The 21,889-nt window shown below is 38.5% G+C and overlaps 1 protein-coding gene across 2 annotated transcripts in view; it reads left to right on the forward strand.

The window, feature by feature from the left end:
- LOC124805181 (myosin heavy chain, clone 203-like) overlaps positions 1-8,984 on the forward strand; it is a 259,196-nt gene extending 250,212 nt beyond the window's left edge. For both annotated transcript variants that reach the window (XM_047265671.1, XM_047265672.1), the window contains one exon: positions 8,558-8,984. In XM_047265671.1, coding sequence (XP_047121627.1) covers positions 8,558-8,686 — 129 coding nt within the window. In that variant the 3' untranslated portion in view covers positions 8,687-8,984. The remainder of the gene's footprint in view (positions 1-8,557) is intronic.
- Positions 8,985-21,889: the final 12,905 nt, after the last annotated feature.

Genomic DNA, 21,889 nt, shown 5'->3' on the forward strand with positions numbered 1-21,889 from the left:
AAAAGAAAACGTAAGAAGTCTAACAAATAATGCAAGCAGTGTCAGACTTAGCTAAGGGGCCAAGTGGTTGCCGCCGACCTAGTCCCAGAGACTAATCACTGCCTGGTCTCTCATGTCCAAACCACTCTGGCATAGGTGACCCTTCTAGGAGTGTGGCTTCTACTAGCACAGCTCCCATACCATAGCTTTGTGGATCATTGAAACACAAAAATCACCTCACCAACATTAAGGTGGTCATCTATGAGGAGGAACAAATGACAAGAGAACAAAATAGAATGACAAGCAGGACCCTTAAATGTACTATTAACATACCACTTCCTATTATAATCTAATCTTTCCACCTCAATAGCTGCTCGTGTTTACTACTGTACATGCTTCACAACTGTTAGCCATACCTCTAGCTCACAACAAGGTGTGTTGCCCATTCCAGATGCCACAAACTAGTATATTACATTTCTTACAGTTCTCAGCACTAAAACATATCAGGAAATGCTTTCAGTTCTTGCTATGAATTATTAACCATCTTGAATTTGAACACTGATGTGCCTCATGCCTGTAGTGTTGGCATGTATTTCATGTAACAGGCATAGATTGAGCCCAAGGCAACTTATGGCATAATAAACAGCACTGATTGTGTCCTACTGGTGTATACTATTATAGTCTTCTCTGGGATTACCGCTGACCTGAGACAAGTCAGCAAACCCTTCTTCTTTCAGAAACTGCACTTCACATCTTATGGCAATCAATTCCTCCACCAAGTCCATGCACAAGAACATAAGAGGATCACAAAAGCTGCTGGTTCATTCACCACACTTGCAGTGTTCAAGCTGGCAACCACATGTGTGTGGATAGACTGCATTTAAACCACTGTGCTCGGCACAACTGAAGACAATGGCATGTGCCCGCCCAGTGCAATATCGTTGCAACAATGTAGGGCTGTATGTGCTGGAGAACAGTATCAATTTAGTGGGGCTACTAGCTGGCCCAGACTCAAACCTGCAACTCAGCAGGAAGGTGCTGCATCACACTCTAAGTTATACTTGATTACTCTTTCAAGTTTTCTTAATTGAGTAAAAGAGAAACATTATCAAAATTGAAAAAAAACTTTCTCCAGAAGAGAGTCTAATCTTTAGTGTGTGTGTGTGTGTGTGTGTGTGTGTGTGTGTGTTTTACAGTCCATCTAAACTAAATTCCATTATTAGACACAAATGTAATTAAAGGGTAACTTTACTGAGAAGTGAGTATAACAATTTTGATGCAAATTTCAAATTTATTACTGATTACAGTTGAAGAATTGATACCTCATTGACTTCAGCTGTGTTACTCATGAAGATAATTCCACATTGTGATACTGAATAAAAGTATGTGAAATAAGTTAACATTTTTGTCCCCTATTCAACAAATAAAAAATTCTTTTAACCCTTTGACTGCTGTGGATGTCCTAACATGAACTGCTATAATTGTCAGCAGGTGCTATAAATATCTTACCACATTATGATGTTCACCTGCACTATTTCTTCGTTGATGGCTGTGATGATGAATCATATTGTGGACTGTCAGTAAAATATCTCTGATAAATGGTGTGGTTGCCAGATGTGGTTCTCAGTGTCTACGTACTGCGTTGCTACACTGTCTGAAAAAATAGGGCGTGGAAGTGTAGTATTGACTACTGTAAATGATGTAGCTGAAAGGTACAAGTTGCATTTCACAGTTCTTTACTTTCACTGTTCACAACCCCCCCCCCCCCCTCCCCCCCCCCCCCAATAATACACAGTTATATGGCCAGTGCACTTTTGTTTAACTTTTGATAAGCCTCATTAATAATTTGCAGGCAAACATCCACATACTGTTGCAATAGTTTACTATTGAACATCTAAGAGCAGTAAAAACCTAACCACACAGCTCTTGACGAATAACAAGGTACATATGGAACGAACACCGTCATTGTTTTAATACACAGCCTAATTGTGTTACACTTATTTCATAGATGCATTGCTGATGATCTAACCTATACAGGTTCCTCATCTGAAACTCTGTCAGGGAATGACTGTCTCAGGACCAAAAATTGGGCCCTTATACATCCTCACAATAATAGGTACTGAAACTACACATTGTTTGATGTTTAATTTACAGAAATTACAATTAAAATGTAATTCATTCAATTAACTGAATACATCAAAAAATTAGTTCTTTTTAACTGTTTCTTCTATGACAAGAATTAGGCTGAATTATTTGTTTAAATGATGATATTAACAGATATCATTATGCAAACAATACTTTTGACAAAACTGTTAATTACTTTAGAATTAATTAAGGGCTGGCTTGCTAGCATGGATCATGTTCATCTGTATGTTGCCCACAAGGTTGGGAGTGGCTTAGGGATGGACTAAGATGATGTGGAGGTTGGGAGGGTGATGGAACACCACTTTAGGAGGGGTGGGAAGTATCTTGGGTAGGATGTTGCTCATTTCAGGGCAGGATGATAGGTAATTAAAGCTCTGGTGAAGGATGTGGTTCAGTTGTTACAGTCTAGGGTGGTACTGGGTGTACTGGGTGATGAAGGGGTTGTGGTTGGTTCTTGAGGGTGATGGGAGGATTTAGGGTGTGAGTGGAAATCAGTGGGAGATCTGTTTGCAGACTAGGTCTGGGGGATAGTGCCGGTCTGTGAAGGCCTTGGTGAGACCCTCAGCATATTGAACAAGGGAGTTCTTGTCACTGTAGATATGCCATCCTTGGGTGGCCAAGCGGTATGGGAGGGATTTTTTGATGAGAAAGGGATGACAGCTATAAAACTGCAGATACTGTTGGTGGTTGGTGGGTTTAATGTGGACAGAGGTGCAGATGGAGCCATCAGAGAGGAGGAGGTCAACATCTAAGAAGGTGGCACACTGGGTTAACAAATTTTTCTTCTTCAGAAACGCTTTCCTTGCCATTGCCAGTCTACATTTTATATCCTCTCTACTTCAATCATCATCAGTTATTTTGCTCCCCAAATAGCAAAACTCCTTTACTACTTTAAGTGTCTCATTTCCTAATCTAATTCCCTCAGCATCATCCAACTTCATTCAACTGCATTCCATTATCCTCGTTTTGCTTTTGTTGATGTTCATCTTATATCCTCCTTTCAAGACACTATCCATTCTGTTCAACTGCACTTCTAAGTCCTTTCCTGTCTCTGACATAATTACAATGTCATCGGTGAACCTCAAATTTTTTATTTCTTCTCCATGGATTTTAATAACTACTCCGAACTTTTCTTTTGTTTCCTTTATTGCTTGCTCAATATACAGATTGAATAACATCGGGGATAGGCTACAACCCTGTCTCACTCCCTTCCCAACCACTGCTTCCCTTTCATACCCCTCGACTCTTATAACTGCCATCTGGTTTCTGTACAAATTGTAAATAGTCTTTCGCTCCCTGTATTTTACCCCTGCCACCTTCAGAATTTGAAAGAGAGTATTCCAATCAACATTGTCAAAAGCTTTCTCTAAGTCTACAAATGCTAGAAACGTAGGTTTGCCTTTCCTTAATCTTTCTTCTAAGATAAGTCATAGGGTCAGTATTGCCTCACATGTTCCAACATTTCTACGGAATCCAAACTGATCTTCCCCAAGGTCAGCTTCTATCAGTTTTTCCATTCGTCTGTAAAGAATTCGCATTAATATTTTGCAGCTGTGACTTATTAAACTGATAGTTTGGTAATTTTCACATCTGTCAACACCTGCTTTCTTTGGGATTGGAATTATTATATTCTTCTTGAAGTCTGAGGGTATTTCGCCTGTCTCATACATCTTCCTCACCAGATGGTAGAGTTTTGTCAGGACTGTCTCTCCCAAGGCTGTCAGTAGTTCTAATGGAATGTTGTCTACTCCGGGGGCCTTGTTTTGACTCAGGTCTTTCAGTGCTCTGTCAAACTCTTCATGCAGTATCATATCTCTCATTTCATCTTCATCTACATCCTCTTCGATTTCCATAATATTGTCCTCAAGTACATCTCCCTCTATGTACTCCTTCCACCTTTCTGCTTTCCCTTCTTTGCTTAGAACTGGGTTTCCATCAAAGCTCTTGATATACATGCAAGTGGTTCTCTTTTCTCCAAAGGTCTCTTTAATTTTCCTGTAAGCAGTATCTATCTTGCCCCTAGTGAGACAAGCCTCTACATCCTTACATTTGTCCTCTAGCCATCCCTGCTTAGCCATTTTGCACTTCCTGTCGATCTCATTTTTGAGACATTTGTATTCCTTTTTGCCTGCTTCATTTACTGCATTTTTATATTTTCTCCTTTCATCAATTAAATTCAATATTTCTTCTGTTACCTAAGGGTTTCTACTAGCTCTCGTCTTTTTACCTATTTGATCCTCTACTGCCTTCACTATTTCATCCCTCAAAGCTACCCATTCTTCTTCTACTGTATTTCTTTCCCCCATTCCTGTCAATTGTTCCCTTATGCTCTCCCTGAAACTCTGTGCAACCTCTGGTTCTTTCAGTTTATCCAGGTCCCATCTCCTTAAATTCCCACTTTTTTGTAGTTTCTTCAGTTTTAACCTACAGTTCATAACCAATAGATTGTGGTCAGAGTCCACATCTGCCCCTGGAAATGTCTTACAATTTAAAACCTGATTCCTAAATCTCTGTCTTACCATTATATAATCTATCTGATACCTTTTAGTATCTCCAGGGTTCTTCCATGTATACAACCTTCTTTCATGATTCTTAAACCAAGTGTTAGCTATGATTAAGTTATGCTCTGCGCAAAATTCTACCAGGCGGCTTCCTCTTTCATTTCTTAACCCCAATCCATTTTCACCTACTATGTTTCCTTCTCTCCCTTTTCGTTCTCTTGAATTCCAGTCATCCATGACTATTAAATTTTTGTCTCCCTTCACTACCTGAATAATTTCATTTATCTCATCATACATTTCATCAATTTCTTCGTCATCTGTAGAGCTAGTTGGCTTATAAACTTGTACTACTGTGGTAGGCAAGGGCTTCATGTCTATCTTGGCCACAATAACGCGTTCACTATGCTGTTTGTAGTAGCTTACCCGTTCTCCTATTTTTTTATTCATTATTAAACCTACTCCTGCATTATCCCTATTTGATTTTGTATTTATAACCCTGTATTCACCTGACCAAAAGTCTTGTTCCTCCTGCCACCGAACTTCACTAATTCCCGCTATATCTAACTTTAACCTATCCATTTCCCTTTTTAAATTTTCTAACCTACCTGCCCGATTAAGGGATCTGACATTCCACGCTCCGATCCGTAGAATGCCAGTTTTCTTTCTTCTGATAACAAGGGGCAGAGTTTGGAAAAATCACCCAGAACTGCTCATCCCATCTGATACGTCTCCTCTTACCTTCAGGAGGTGAAATTCTAAGTAGAAACTACCATATAAAAATACTGAGTAGTCTGTCTCTCCTAACCTTCGCAAACCTAGTGCTCTATCATTCCTACGGAAAGGACTCACAGTTCCAAAAGCTAGTATAGTTTTTTTTATACCTGTATAAGATTCAGTTTTGGCTTTTTATTCTCCTGAAAACTAAATACAGTAACTTAACACATGACATTTTATTTAGTGTGTTGGCATTAACCTCTATTCATGGTTCATTGTAATTTTACCTACACACTAAATTTGTTTAAATCACAATTTGTGTTATTCCTTATGGCACATTTTTGTAATAGCCATCATCAGATCTTATGTGCCATCAATGTATAGTGGTTAAAGAAAATAGTCAATTACAACAATAATTGTCTAGCCCATTTAACTACTATGCTACAAGAATTCGAGTCCTTGGAAATTGCGGAGAAAATCTGAGGGCTATACCCAAAACTTGTCATTGGGTAAACTTTAACAATGGTAAAATACAGGATGGAATAAAGTCAATATTATGAAAAGGACAGATTGTTACTCACCACATAGCAGAAGTGTTTAATTGCAGACAGGCCGAATAAAAAGACTGCCAAACAGGTAAACTTTGGGTTAAAAGGCCTTCTTTTGAATTAGACAACATACACACACACATATTCATGCAAATGCAACTCACACTTTCAGGACCACTGTCTCTTGCTGCTGAGATCTGACTGTGAGTAACTGTGCATGATGGGAGAAGTGATCTGGGTGGTGGGTGTAAGGAGAAGGCTGGGGTGGGAAGGGAGAGAGATAAAAGGGTAGGGGTGGGGATGGTAAAATGCTGCTTGTGAGAGCATACAGGGATGAGGTGGAGAGAGGTTAGGACAGCTAGGTGCAGTCAGGAGGTTTGATGGAGGTTGGGGGGGGGGGGGGAGGAGGAGTGGAAAAAGAGAGCAGTAAAAAGACAGTTGGTGTGTTGGTGAAATAGAAGGCTGTGTAGTGCTTGAGAGGGAATAAGGAAGGGGACAGCTGCATGAAGGACAATGACTAACAAAGGTTGAGGTTTGGAGGGTAGAATATATTGCAGGGAGAGTTCCCATCTGCACAGTTCAAAAAAGCTGGTGTTCGTAGACAGGATGGCACAGCCTATGGACCAGTAACTGAAATGAGAAATGTTGTGTTGGGCAGCATGCTCAACAAGGGTGGACCAACTGTTCCTTGTCCACAGTTTGTCAGTTTTGAGTACATCTCGTTGTGCCCTGAAATGAGGAATGTCCTACCCACTATCCATCCCACCCCTCCTACAGTAGTATTCTGCTGCTCACCAAACCTATACAACATCCTCTTCCATTCCTACACAATTCCTGCTTCCATCCCCATGCCTCATGCCGCATTGCCCCAGTATGCTCCCACAAGCAGCACTCTACCTTCTGCACCCATAGCCTGCTATCCCTTCCCCTCTCCATCTCAGCCTCCTCCTTTCCCCCAACCACACAGACTGCTTCCCCCATTATGTGCAGTTGCTTGTAGTCAAACCATGGCAGCCAGAGACAGTGGTCTTGTGTTTGTGAGCTTCGTTTGCTTGAGTGTATGTGTGTACGTTTTTTAATCCAGAAAAAGGCCTTACTTGTTTAGTAGTCTTTTTGTTGTGCCTGTCTGCAACTATATGGTGAGTATCAATCTGTCCTTCTCATAATATTGATGCTTTTGATTCAGTGTAATAAACATGTTGCAGTGTACACAACTTGTGTGTGTAGATGCTTAAGAAGATCACTGATATCTATAAGGATTTTGTTTTTTATATTGTGAACATTATTATTTATCTGAAATTGCATAATATGATTTTTTGTGAGGTTGGGATTTACCATAAATGATTTACTGTGAACAAGTTATAGACATGCAAACAATTATGTTAGCTGAATTTAGAGGTGTGACTAATATATGCACTGCATTAGCAAACATTAAAGTCTCTGAACTGCTCCATTCTGTTATGCATTCTCTACCTCCATCACAATGATATAAAATGTTCATTGTTATATCGCAGTCTTTGCAGAGTCAAGTTTAAGTTGGATCATTTGATAAGTACAACTTCTGCCAATAAGCATGTCACTTTAAGCATTAGTTTATCCACTGAAGCCTTGGACATTGAAAGATCAGAGAATAGAATCCAGTCTTGATCACAATAGATAATACATGTTGTTCTGGCTTTGCCTGTGGCTATCTTCTGACTTGGCAGTTCACAAAAATATACACTGTCATATTGTGACTATGAATAAAATTGAAACTTCCTGTCTCATTAAACTGGTGTGTTGAACTAGGACTTGAGCCTGGGACCTGTTTTCATACACAGGCAAGTCTTCTACTGACTGAGCTATCCAAGCATGATTCATGACATCTCGCCCTCCCGGATTTACTCTCTCTTGCCTTCCAAACTTCACAGAAACCCTTGTGCTTACTTTGCAGGCCTAGCACTCTTGGAGGAAAGGATACTGTAGAGAAGTGGTTCAGTCACAGGAAATTGTTTACCAAATGAGTTTTCACTATGCAGAAGAGTGTGTGCTGATTTGAAACTTCATGGCATATTAAAACTATGTGTCCAACTGACACTAAAACCTGGGACATTTGATTTTCACAGGCTACTGTTTCTTCGTTCCATGAGTGCTGGTCTCAGAAGATATGCAGGAGAACATCTGTTAAATTTGTAATGTTTGTAAGATGGAGAGAGATACTGGCTGCAATAAATCTGTGAGGGTGGGTCATGAGTGGTGCTCTGCATGCAATTCTGGAAATGAAAACATTGTTTAATGAAGGAGTTAAAAGCTGCTTCTGGTCACACACACACACACACACACACACACACACACACACACACACGACAGAGACAGAGATTGATATAGGCTTTCGTATAAAAGTTGTTATATTTGATCACTAGTTTTCACCTTCATGTTCTACATGATTCATAATGTAGGCTAAATTACAATGTAAGTTTAGAGCTTTATTTATAAAATGTTTTTCTTTATTTTTTAGCAAATTTTGATGTAACTGGATTAAGTCAAACAGAAGTTGGTATTTAAATCTTTATCAAAAAATATTTATTTCCTGTGTACTGCATGTACATCTACGGGGGAAGGGTGTGGGGGGCATGAGCAGAGTCTAAAAATAGTGTGCACGTGAAGTGATACTATTATTTTGTGTTTTAGGGACTTGCATCACGATCTTTCTACAGTCAGCATACTGGATACAAGGAGGGATTCACGAAGGCTGAAGTGCATGCTGAAAGTGATCAGCAAGAACGTTGCTCAAACATATTCAGTGCTTTACAATCTTAGTAATTTTTTTTTCTTTTTATGCAGTGCAGTTTGACTGATACAGATTCATATAATGACAATTGGGTATGGCAAGGTAGTTTTTTGTTGTATTGTCCAGTGATCCAGATGTTGGAATAGATTCTTTTAAATTCTGCCAGTGGAATGTATGTAATGATTATACACTTGTGATAATGTTACTTCTCATTCACATTCACTAATTTTATTTTGCAACTACATTGTTTGTTGGGAATGGTGCTAAACAGCTCAAAGTTGTTTGGGCAAATTGTTTATAAATCATTGTATAACATCTCATTTTGGGGTCTAGAGTTTGACTTGAAATCTAAACAAGTTACTCGTTGTTGCTATCTTTTTATCAATAAATATTCTTATTAATATTGAATTATTATTAATTTCATTAAAGGCTTTGATGTAATAAGAAAATCCTCTTTTTATTTCAGTGTTGTAACTTTTACAAATTACTGGCCATAATAAAAACTTTGTAGAAGACTGTGACTGACTAATAGTGCATGGTATTCAAGGAAGTCTGATAGGCAAATCCATGAAACTGTTCAGTCAGTTTGTTTATATTTTTACAATTTTTTGGCTCCAATGTTACTCAATCCTAATAATCAAAAATTTGTATGTAAATATCAAATGATGCTTTTCATTGTGTCATGCGTAACATTAATGTCATTTCAAATATAGTTGGGGCACTTATCTTCAAGATACCAATTTGAATATTATGCAGAAGACAGCAAAATAGTTGTAGATTTCATACTGAAAACTGAGTCCTGGTATTTTGTAAGTATATTTTTGCAATAGATAACCATCTGGCAGTTCTGACCTTTCATCATTTCCATGACTATTTCTTATGCCACTCTTCTTCTTTGGTAGCCTATTCAATATCCTCTGTTAGTTGAACTTTGCATGGGTCCCACAGACTGTAGTCCAATTTGCAACTGGCGTTTTTGGTGTATTGTATCTGAACTTATGTGACTCTTTCACTATTACAACCAAACATTGCTACTCCAGGTATTTTTGTAAACTTTGAGTAAATTGCCACATTTTGCACAGGCTGAAATCTTACCAGTTGCAATTTCCTTTTAATTTTTTAAAAATTTGTTCTGAGCTAGTTCTTCACTGGACATCCTGAAATTGGAAGTTGTAAGTGATTATAACAAGTGTCCAAGAAGTAAGTAAGAAATGGAATTTTGCGCTATTTTGTCATTTGATGGTTTGCAGCCATGGTTTTTTCATGTTATCTGAGATTCTTCCCATTAGTAGCCTGATAGCTTTTTGCAAGCTAACATCCCAAAGTTGTTCAGGCTCACATGCGGTTCCTCTTTTTCTAAATGTCTTGGCTCAAACTCGTCTATGGGTTGAACCACATGTGTCACATTACACGCCCTAAATTAGTCACTTGTGACCCTTTGGTTAAATTGTGTGGCTGATGGCAAATTTGTGAAGGTGTATGAAACAAAGTTAATGTAGCATATAACAACAGTAATAATAATAATAATAATATTGGTAACTAAATTAATGACCCATAAATGATGTAGGCTACACAGCTGCAAATTCGTTAGAATAATGTTTATTCAGAAAGAAAACTAATAGTGAAAGTGGTCGTATTTAGAGTTATTGTTACACTTGAGCACATATCCATTTGACACAGTTTGATCATTCACAATCTCATTGCGAAACACAAGTTCGATACTCCATCTCTATTATTCCAATTCGTATAGCGCATGGAAAGAATGAACACCTATATCTTTCTGTACGAGCTCTAATTTCCCTTATTTTATCATGGTGATCATTCCTCCCTATGTAGGTTGGTGTCAACAAAATATTTTCACATTTGGAGGAGAAAGTTGGTGATTGGAATTTTGAGAGAAGATTCCGTCGCAACGAAAAACGCCTTTCTTTTAATGATGTCCAGCCCAAATCCTGTATCATTTCTGTCGCACTCTCTCCCATATTTCGCAATAATACAAAACGTACTGCCTTTCTTTGAACTTTTTCAATGTACTCCGTCAGTCCTTTCTGGTAAGATCCCACACCACGCAGCAGTATTCTAAAAGAGGACGGACAAGAGTAGTGTAGGCAGTCTCCTTAGTAGGTCTGCTACATTTTCTAAGTGTACTGCCAATAAAATGCAATTGAACCAAATAAATTTTTAAAGTTATGTTGACCATATTGGTTTTATCAGAAGATTTTGGATCCTATATCGGTTTTAACAGAATCAGTTTGGATCCCAATCCTCTTATCATTTGTGTTAATACTCTCAGTTCCAGCTCTATTCTGTGTACCCGGCTCCAGACACCAAACAACTTTATCAATATTTGGAGAGCTGCTGTGGTGGCATTTGTTAATATATTTTGACAAATAGCCCACCATTTAAATTATACTTCCTTCTACTTTTAAATTATGGTGAGATGTTTATGTTTTATTTAATAAGGTTTGAAGGTAATCACATAATTAACTGCCATGTTTTTGTAAATTTAAAAAAGTCATATATTCAAATAAAATACATCAAAAATTTTATAAAGTGAAAATATTTTATTTATATCCACTCTTAATTCTCACACAGAATCATAATGTTTCTTTGTGTGGTATATTCTGAAACAAGGTTCCATATACAATGCAACACCACACTGCTCACATTGGTACCACGTTTCTTTGCGGGAAGCTTTTCCAGTTCCTTTCTTGCTCCTGGGGCTGCATGCAAGGCACACACATGCAGCATACTTCTTGGATGTTGATGGTATGTGCTGCAGAAAATGCCTTTGTGATAATCTGCCACAGTTCCACTTCGTACATTTGTACCAGTGACTTTTTGCGCTACCTCCTGAGTGAACTCAGCTGCGAGTGTTATAAAAAAGTCAGTGGTTGTCATTATCTTCCGGTGCACCAAATTATACAACAAGAAGGAACTTGACACTCTCATAAGCGGCAGCTGAAAAAACAGTTTGCTCCACCATTTTACTGTCCTGTGTTGAAATACATTGTACTGTAAGCATTGGTCTGCAAGGTCGACCCCAGCCATGTTGCAATTGTAATCTAGAACTAGAAATGGCTTCAGTACAAATGTACCATTCCTTTTTGTGTGTGTACCAAATGATGTCATATGTCTAGTTGATAATGCATACACATCCCTCTTGTCCTTCCGTTTCATTGACAACACATTACCTCTACGTCTGTATGTCATTTCTCCCTTCTGTAGTTTAGTTGCTACTAAATCTTGGGGCATCAATCTCCCCAACTTGCTCAGAGTGCCTACAGCACCAGTTCCTGCTTGAACCAACTGCTGAGACAGATCTGGACTCGAATAAAATCTGTCTAAGTACACGGTGTGGTCTTTATGCAACAGATTGCCTTCAGACAGGAGCCTCAAGACAACTGATGATGATGCATTGTCGAGCGCCTGCTTTCCAGCATACACTTCAAAATTGAGGACATAACCACTGCTTGCTTCTGCAACAGTGTACAGCTTCAAGATGTATTTGTGAGGTTTTTTCTGTATGTACACTCGAAAACTTACACAACCTCAAAATTGGCATATACCTTCATCTATTGAAAGTTTTTCTGATGGACGATATGCTGGAATACAATGTTCCCTCAGCCTGTTGTAGTAAGGAAGGATTTTTAAGAGTGGATGAATCCCTCTTCTCCTGGCTTTCTTTTCTTATGAATATCAGTGAGATGTAAGCAAGAAAGTATCTGATTATACTGCAAACGGCTCATTATAAGCGGACAGAAATTGCAACTTACAACTGGATTAGAGCACTAGTGATCTGCCATTCATGGCCTTCTGGAAACATACATATGGAAAACATTGCCCAAGAAACATCTCATTTCAGTCAACATAACTAGCTTCCATGAACTCAATAATGAATGAGGTGTCAGTTCATTTTTACTGCATTTCTTTATAATTGTTTGCACAGCATATAGATTTGTTTGTGCTTTCAAGTCTCTGTTATCTTTGTCCATTAGAAACACTTTAGTACAGTTGAATACCGAACTTGCAGAATTGATGTCTTCAAATATTTTTATTGGCATTGTGTTGATAGACAAAGACGGTAAAAAATCAGCTGGACTCCAGACGTCAGCTTCAGCAACAGAAACATCAAGCGGTGCATACTGAAATTCATTATCACTTCCAGCCCCTTCTGACAAGCTACTTTCGTTCAGATCATCAACTGAAAAGAAGAATATAGCCTGTGACAGTGTGGTTGCAGCAAAGCCTAACAAAATGCATTACATGGAATAAGTTTTTTGTGTAAATAGTAACAACACCATATAATATATAAGCAATAATTCACGTACCTCAAAAAATGTTGTTCTCTTCCTCATCCTCTTTTGCACTCTCTGTTTCATCTAAAACCTCTTCTATCAAGAGTAAGTCACTTATTTCCCATTTGGATAGTACCCTCCGTGCCATTTCGAACAAAGTTCACAACCTGCAATTTGCCGTGTGTCGGCACTGGTGTGAATGAAGTGCTGCGTGTCAATGTGGGTGTTAAGACATGTTACTCCTCAAATGTCTCTGAGAGAAAGATACTTCTTGTGCCATCTGTGAACACAAGCCTGAACTAAGATCCCAGAAGCCCATACCACTGTCCAAAGCCATCAGAATAATGTGAAAGAGATGATACTCAATGGAAACACTGTAGCCCATAAATTCTACGGGCTTGGTGATTTTTGGAAGTACAGCAGCTAGTAAATTTCATGGGCTTGGTGCAGAGAGTGTTAATTGTGACATTATGTCTCCCCCAAATTCATCTCCCTTGCCTGATTTCAGACTACTTGTCCTACTAAATTCACTGCCAATCACGCTCTCCCGCTCCGATTTTGGGCTAAGTGGCTTGCTAGTATTCTCGGACCCACACAAACAGGCCAACTGCTTAATATTAGTGACATCTACTATTGACTATTGAACCACCGAATCATATATAATCTCACCATCAGCGCAGGTACTTAGGTTTGACATGCTGGATCCTTCTGCCATTGTATTGCTGCCGATGTTCCAGTTGAAGCCGACGCTGAAGATCTCATAGACTCTGTTGTGGTACCGCAACTGCCAATGCGTGATGTATCACCATTGAAGATGCCACTGCTGGCTGGAACCACATGCTTTTGATGTCACCTCTTTTTCCGCATTACTTGTTTTCTCACTTCTAACCACTGCTAAACTCGGTGCACATGACTTTTGAAAAATTTGTAGCTCAGAGCCCCCACATAAACTGCCTAAACTGCCACAGACTTGGGCCCTAGACCACAGAATGTAGTTAACTGTGAGAATTACAATTGTAATTTCACAGCTATTAAAGAAACCTAATATTCAATCCTGAACCTATCTCTCATTTAACTTTTGTGAGAGGTCCTGCCTATTGAAGTTCAGATAATACTTTTGGAAACAATTTGCAGAATTCAAATCCAATTCTAAATCTTTCCAGAGTTCATATTCCGCAACTAACACTTTCCAAATTCCTATCCTATTCCAACACTTTGCAAGATTTTTATCTCTCAACTAACACTTTCCAAAGTCCTATCCTGGACGAACCCCCAACTACATGCTAACATCCCAAAGATCTTCAGGCTCACATGCAGTTCCACTTTGTCGAAATGTCTTGGCTCAAACTTGTCTAGGGGTTGAACTGCATGTGTCACATTACATTCCTAAATTAAACACTTGTGACCCTTTGGTTAAATTGTCTGGCTGATGGCAAGTTTATGGACCACAAAGTTAACGTAACATATAATAATGGTAATACTTATGCTGGGAACTAAATTAATGACCCATAAATGATGTAGGCCACACAGTTGCAATATGGTTAGAATAATGTTTATTCAGAAAGAAAACTAGTAGCAAAAGTGGTCTTATTTAGTGTTATTGTTACACTCGAGCACATATCCATTTGACATAGTTCGATCATTCACAATCTTATCTCGAAACTTAAGTCCGATACTCGATCTCGTCATTCACACGACCGCTCAGAGACAAAGTTCCGTCATACCACACTGCTTTCGTGTCTCAATCCAAACTGTTCCCTATGGTGTGTAGACCAGAAGTGTCTGCTTTCACGTCTGCACCAGCACTGTCCCTCTGCCCATCCCCTCCCGCCCATCCCATGCGCAGAACATCCTCGCTCAAGTGACTAGGGCAGTTCCCCTTCCTGAGGTCATCCATCTGATTGGCTATAGCTTATACTAAATTATTTTACGTTTTAACATATGTAAATAATCAAAGCTTGACCACTTTCATGTTCTAAGTAAACTAACAATAATATCCATTACATAATAAATGTTAAATCCTTTTACATAAAACCAATACAATTTCCTTCTTAGCTTTGAATGCCATGGTCAGTAGCCTTGCACCAATGTCCTTTCTGATAAATAAATAAAGAACAAAAGTAACTATTGTGCACTAAACTTTACAACAAATATTCTATTACCTAATGATTCAATAAGATGTCATGCTGTCATCATTCAAGGTGTTTTGTGTGGAGTAAATGATGTACTGATGCTTAACTGAAAACACTGATAATTTAAATTTACTATATCTTTTAAACAAGTAAAGTTACAGAGTTGATATTTACAACATTTGTCATTTTAATGATGCGCTTCTATATGAAATGTCAATCGTTAAGATCAACCAAAGCATTCTAATTTTAGCATTCAGGTCTTTGTTACAAAACTTGTTAATTTCTCTTTAGCAGTAAACCCTAAACTATAATAGATATGATCAATATTCAAGTTTTATTGGGATCACCATGAAAATTTATGGGGGATGCCAGATTAAAAGTACTGTGGCTTCATTCCTTGAATTACTACAGAATTAAATAGTTTCCATAAATGTTTCCCTTTATTGCCAATTTAAGCTGCTCCCTGGCCGCAAATGCCCTCTACTGGTTTTCTCTATGATGTAGGTTCTAGTCTGTCTCACTCGCACACTACAGCACTTAGGCCTCAATAAACGATAGACGCGAGTGAGTTTCCCCCAATCTGCTGACTCTTTCGGCTATATATTTAAATGAGAATGCAATGCTCGTTAACTCACTTTTTGTGTGGTGAGCATTGTTGTTTGAAGTTTACTTTCATCATGGAGCAGATGACAGCTGGGAAACATATCCAAGTGAAAAAAGGTTATTACAAAAACAGTCAAAGTGCCAGGGCAACCGCTCATGAATTGCATGTGACACTCTGACGTAAGCTGCTCCAACTGAGTCATTAGGTCAGAAGTTGATCTGGAAATTTGAGACCATGAGTTCTGTTTCAAATGTTAAGAAGACAGTGTAACCACATTTTGTTTGACCACAAGAAAACATTACTGTCATGTATTACAATGTGACCATAAGCCCCAGAAAATTGGTTTGCTGACAAGCTCAACAATTGAATTTATCACCAATTTCACTGCATGAAATTCTCTCAAAAGATCTGAAAATGCACTTGTACAAGATCCAACTTACACGAGAGTTGAAGCCTGCAGATCATGGAAAGAAACATCAATTTGGGCAAGAGGTCTTGGGTAGATAAGCAGAGAAGGAGAACATCACAAAAAGAATAATTTTCTCAGATGAAGTGAACTTCCACCTCAGTGTGTATGTCAATAAGTAGAACTGTGGAAGTTGGGGTAACAAAAATCCGAGAGTGACTGTGGAAAATGAGATACATCCACAATGCATGACAGTATGGTGCAGGTCCTGGGCAGGAGGAGGGATTGTCCCATACTTTTTTGAAAATGATGAGGGAGCTGTTGTCACTGTGAATGGCAACCATTACCGATACATGCATTCTCATTGTTTTTTACCTCTTATTGATGAAAGTGCCAATTTTTGATTTCACCAAGGTGTTGCAACATGTCACACTTCCCATGAAATGATTGTACTGCTGAATGAAAAGTTTCATCAGAAAATTATCTCTCTGCATGGCAACGATGAACAGCTTGCCAGACCATGCAATCTCATGCCTTGTGACTTTTTTGTGGGAATTTGTAAAATCAAAAGTGTATGTAAACAAACTACAAACAATACACCAATTGAAGGATGAAATTAAAAGGGTTAATGGCATCCCACCAGATGTTTGTGAACATGTCATCGAGAACTTCAATGAATGCACTACTCATTGCTGCATGGCCTTGGCTGGTCATATGGAAGATATAATTTTTCATATATAAATCAGAGAAGTTACTTAATGTGTGTGTAGAAAAACATAAATTTTCAACAAATTTTGTTATGTTCTATAACACTTTCATATTCGTCACTACTTTCTGGACACCCTCTATCTTGTGAATAGTCTGAGATCACCAAGAGAGGGGGTGAAGGCACTGAGCAGGAGGCTAAGTTTCCATTTCCCACCCAAATATTAACATGGTGAGTCAGAAACTTACCATTATTACTACAGGATGATACTTTTAACAGTGCAGAAAAAGACAGACTGCTACTTAACGTAAGGAAGACATGTCAAGGTGCAGATGGAAAACGTGTCTTCTTTACATTAAGTAGCAATCTGTCTTTTCCTACATTTTTGATATTCCTACCTGGAGTTTTCATTGTTAGATGGATCTGATCTATAAGAAGATAAATTTCACGAATGGAATTTCTCCTGAAAGCTTTCATTCACAGAACATGTTTTGTTTAATTGATGTCATTGAAGTTCTGGAAGTAAAATTTTTGTTTCATAAGAAAGATATAAGAGAAGAATTTCGTATGTTTTGCACTCTTTGTATGAAATTTAATAAGTAGTATAGTTTTTCTTGCATTAAAAAAAAATGTTCACCAATATACAGTGGTTTATTTAGTTTCTGTAACAAACTCATCAACTATTAAGAACTGATTGAAGAATAAATTGTTTTTCAGTTACTACTTTTGGTTTTCATATTTCTCATCACGAATCCCTCATTGGGGGTGTCACTCAATGAAGTCTACAAACTTGGCAAGAAATTTCACCCCACATTCTTATTTGTATCGTTTTGGAGCACTTGGAAACACCACATAGTCTGACATCTCACTGAAATCAGGTGTTCTACCAGTAATCCACATCTTCCCAACTCAATATTTTGATGCTGTTACTCAATGTTTTATCAGTTGTTTCCTGAAACTGGCTGCCTTGCTGACTCAGTCCCCTGTTTATGCCAGAGTAGTGCCTGGATTTCCATCTGCTGTCCACTCTGGATCAGGTGTTCCTTCTTCAATCTGCACATGCAAGGAACACTTCTACATTGCTCCAGCTGTCCCCTATTCCATCCACACCTGCTGCGGTTGTCTCCTGCAGTGGAGGCCATCTCCTGGTGTTCTGTATTTGCTCTGCTCCCACAAGGTGCATTCCCTGCAGTCTCGCACCGCTATTGGCATCCACTGTGCCGGTCTCCTGGTTTTTTGTATTCAGTTCATGCCCACAAGACATGCTCCGCAATCATGAGCTGCTGCTGGAGTTCTGTATTGTGTCCATCCTTGCTACAGCAGCCTCTTGCAGTGGAGACCACCATCTGCTGTACCGTATTAGATCTGCTCCCATGATGTGTAATCCCTGAGGTCTCAGATTGTTGATGTTTCGTATCTCATCCGCACCCACTGTGGTCATGTACTGGTACTCCATTTGTGGTCTGATCATCATTTCCACATGCAGTTGTTAAAGGTTCATTCCTGGAGCTGAGAACTTTTATTCAGTGTTTCCGTAGCATTTTGATTCCTGGATTCCATGCAAGGCTGAGTTGGTATCCTGTGTCCTGTTTGATTATGTTTTCCACCATCTTGATTCCAATTGATTCACTGATGACACTATCCCAGGATCTGGGGGTTTGGGCCAGCATCCTGATTTTATCATAACCGATGGTGTGTTCATGCTCCAGGCTGTGTTCTGCTGTTGATGATTTTGTGGCTTGCCCTAGACTAGTATGTCTTTGGTGTTCCTTACATATTATGTCCACTGTTCTGGTGGTTTGACTGATAAAAGCCATACCATGTTCACAATGTAAGTGGTAAGCAGTGGGTTTTCTTGACCCCAGATAATACTTGACCATTCCAAGAAGAGCCATGGTGTTGGGTGGCTGGAATACACTTTTTATTTTGGATTCTCCTGATCTTGGCAGAGACAGGGCCTGCACACGGTAGGAAGTCTACATTCCTGTTCCCTTCTTCTTGTTCTTCTTCCTGTGTATCAGGTTCTCTGGTGAAATATAATGCTTTGCATATGTCCATTGTCAGTGAAGACAGAAGCGGACAAATGTTTGAAGCACTTCTGTGCTGGTGATGGCAGCTGTCAACCGGCAGATATAAGTGTTGGCTTTCAATAAACACTGTGCCAGAAGGTGCTGTCTACTTTCCTCTTGACCAGGGCATTCAGGAACAGAAGTTGACTCACTTTCTGTAACTTCATGGTGAAAATTATGTTGGGGTGTCATGAGTTCAGATGGTCCAAGAACTTGTCCAGTCTTTCCCAGGCATGGGGTCAGATGAAGAATATGTAATCCACATTTCAGAAGAAACATCAATTTTAATACCTTTTATATTTATTTGTATTCTCCTGCCACCACTTGGTGAGTAGGTTTCTTTTTTATCTATCACAACCATCAGTTGTATAATGGAATGATGACAATGAAAATTTGTGCCAGACTGGGACTTGAACCTGGATTTCCCACTTATTGTGAGTGGTTGCCTTAACACTAGGCTATCTGAGTGCAACTGACAGCAACCCAAACTTCCACGTGTGGTCAACTACGTGTCTTTGACTTGTACTTGTACATCCATTATGTATTTTCCTGTACAGGTGGGACATATTACTTGAAAGTCGCTAGCCCAGTGAAGGCAGATAAATACGATATTGCAGTGCCTATGTTATTCCGAATTACGATGCAATGTTCCTTTGGACCCACATGCTTTTCAATTACTTCTGCTTACTTATACAGAATACATACACATCACTTTGCTGCCTTAATCACTCAGCTTTCTCAGAGATGAAGTACTACAAATCATTTTAATTTTTTATAGATCCACCTGTATTAGCTCACTAAAAGAGGCAATTGCAGACTGCTCTTATTCATCTGACTTATCTGACACACAGGCAAAGACATGCACTATTTCTATTTCTCTATACTTATCCAAGTCAATTGTTTTCCAAAATGGAAAACAGACTTCTTTACATATTGCTTACTGGTGGATGGCACTCAGCTCTGTGACATCCAGGTTTCTTGGTATTCCTTCCATCTCTGACTGCTGCATTACTGTGATGGCTAAATACTCTCAACTGCTAACTTCTACCCACTGCTCATTTTCTACAACCCATTATTTATAGCATGCTAGTGTGTTCACAGGGAGCCTTATCACTTAGTTCCTACTTACCCTTACTGCTTTCCTAATTTCGGGAAATGTCCTACCTCATTTGGAGTGATTGTTAAACACAGGTGGTGTTGCTAACATTTCAGTGTTTCCTCGGCTGTCTCACTGGCGTTACATAGAGGTTACCACACTGCAGGGACTGTGACTGAGTAAAACACTTTCTCCTCTGCATGTTGATGGTGCTATACTGCTTGCCTACTTTCTGTGAGTTCTGCATAACCTGCATAGTCGTGGCACGTTCCTCTTGAGCGTTCACTTTTATTAATAAGATTTTACAGGTATGACACTTCTTACATTAACAGGTTTTGATAGCAATGACACATCTTACATGAACAAAATTGGACAGCCATGACACATATGCCCCTAAAGTACTTAATGAACGCTAAACAGAGTGGCATTATTTCTAATATTTTCATTATTACTTTTTACAAAATTTTCTTACAGAGGTTTCTCATAGCTTCCACTATCATAACTTTCTTCATGGCACTCACTGATAGAAATTGAATGTCTTACAAGTGTTGATTGAATTAAATGTGAAGCAGCAACTCCTGTTTTCTGATTATGACTTAGGAATTTCAAAAATTGTCCATTTATTTCATATTTACCAATTACCTTATTGAAGTAAATATAATGCAGGATGAATGTAGCCTTTCCAACATGATTTTAATCGGGACGTGCATCAACAATAATTGAAAAATACTTCGTATTGTCTCTCTGTCCTAAGATGACACTCCCGACAGGATCAGCATAACTCCCATCAGGATGGATATAACTAGAAATAAGTTCATTCTGAATATCATTAGACAGATAATGTACTTGCAAACAATTTCCTGCTTCTTGTCCATCTTCAACCTTGCTAATATGTTTTGCAAGAAATGGGTCATAGTGGCTCAAGAGCTCTAATATTCCATGAAAATTTACGTTATTTGGCTCTCAAATTTTCTGAGATGGGTTTCAGAAGGCTAAGCTTGTTTGACTGAGAAATAATGCCACATCAGATAATCTCATTAGTATCTGTTTCCAAACATATGCTTAATTTTCACTCTGTTTCTCAATTCTTTGGAATATAGTATTAGATCATTTTAACTGAATTTCAAAGTTTTGCCTTTTCAAGGAACATCTCTATGGAGATTGCTAGATTGATGCTCTGTGATCCTGTCACATAATTTTTTTCCATTTTGATTAATATTAATATCCTGATTTTGAAGATAAATGTAAATGACCTGTCTCAGCTTCACTAGAAAGTAGGTGGCAAGGAAAACAAAATAATGCTTGTTGGACTTCCACTCTAAACTAACAAGTTACAGGGGGCACTTTCACTGTTGTGAAGATGTTGTAGAGATGTAAGAAATGCATGGTAACTGATATGCGCTGGAAACTGTTTTTGATGATTAGGTGAGCCACATTTTACTACTTCTATTTCCTTAGTTGTGGAATTTAAAGTGCTTGAAGTTCCAACATCAAAACTGTTATTTTTAGGAGTGTTTAAAAATATTTTTAAAATGCTACAAATGATTATGATGATTAATAAATTATGATGATTAATAAATTTCCTAAATCTTATGAAAATGCATTATAAAATGAAGAAAATTGTCTTGTATTAAAAAGTTTGAAAATCACATCATAAAGTAATATTGTAGGTGTAAACTTAATGTGAAAACCATAAGGGCTTCAATGCTAAAGCAACTTTTTATTTCACCTTAGTCTGAGTTGAATTGCAGTGTCATTCTCAGGTTGTTGAACATGAAACATCATCGATCATTAGCCAACAAGATTGTCTACATCAAAAAGCGGCGTTCAGCATCAGCTGATGAAATCAGAGTGCATTTGAACTGGGAAAGATCATTTGACTGTTAAAACCTACTGATTCCTATCCGTGGAATAGCTTTCA

This window comes from Schistocerca piceifrons, chromosome 7, assembly GCF_021461385.2.
Source record: "Schistocerca piceifrons isolate TAMUIC-IGC-003096 chromosome 7, iqSchPice1.1, whole genome shotgun sequence".
NCBI classification, from domain to species: domain Eukaryota; kingdom Metazoa; phylum Arthropoda; class Insecta; order Orthoptera; family Acrididae; genus Schistocerca; species Schistocerca piceifrons.